General features: G+C 42.3%; 1 protein-coding gene across 3 annotated transcripts in view; it reads left to right on the top strand.

Moving 5' to 3' along the window:
• LOC116687091 (von Willebrand factor A domain-containing protein 5A) overlaps nucleotides 1–300 on the top strand; it is a 15,867-nt gene that overhangs the window by 15,333 nt on the left and 234 nt on the right. For all 3 annotated transcript variants that reach the window (XM_032512209.1, XM_032512210.1, XM_032512211.1), the window contains 2 exons: nucleotides 1–31; nucleotides 156–300. The exon at nucleotides 1–31 is cut by the window's left edge and continues 84 nt beyond it; the exon at nucleotides 156–300 is cut by the window's right edge and continues 19 nt beyond it. In XM_032512209.1, coding sequence (XP_032368100.1) covers nucleotides 1–31; nucleotides 156–300 — 176 coding nt within the window. The remainder of the gene's footprint in view (nucleotides 32–155) is intronic.

The raw sequence follows: 300 nt of genomic DNA, 5'->3' as shown, positions 1-300 counted from the left end.
CATCACAGGGACTGACAGGATGCAACCCAAAGTAAGACATTACAGTAGTTATACACATTGAAATGAAAAGTGCTAAGACATGATTACAAATGAAAGTAACTACATTGAGGGGAAAAAAACCGTTCCTCTCTCAAATTTTTGTTTTTACTCATCAGGTGATGCAGTCGCTGCGTTTTGCTCTGCACCCAACTGTGGTGGACATCTCAGTCAAGTGGGATTTGCCAAAGGGAGTGTCTATCACTGCTCTCTCTCCACCAATCAAAGCACTTTTTCATGGTCAAAGGTCACTGGTTTATGCCC

This window comes from Etheostoma spectabile, chromosome 3 (assembly GCF_008692095.1).
Source record: "Etheostoma spectabile isolate EspeVRDwgs_2016 chromosome 3, UIUC_Espe_1.0, whole genome shotgun sequence".
NCBI classification, from domain to species: domain Eukaryota; kingdom Metazoa; phylum Chordata; class Actinopteri; order Perciformes; family Percidae; genus Etheostoma; species Etheostoma spectabile.
Note: the sequence above shows the minus strand (reverse complement) of the source record. Positions and strands in the feature narration are given on the sequence as shown.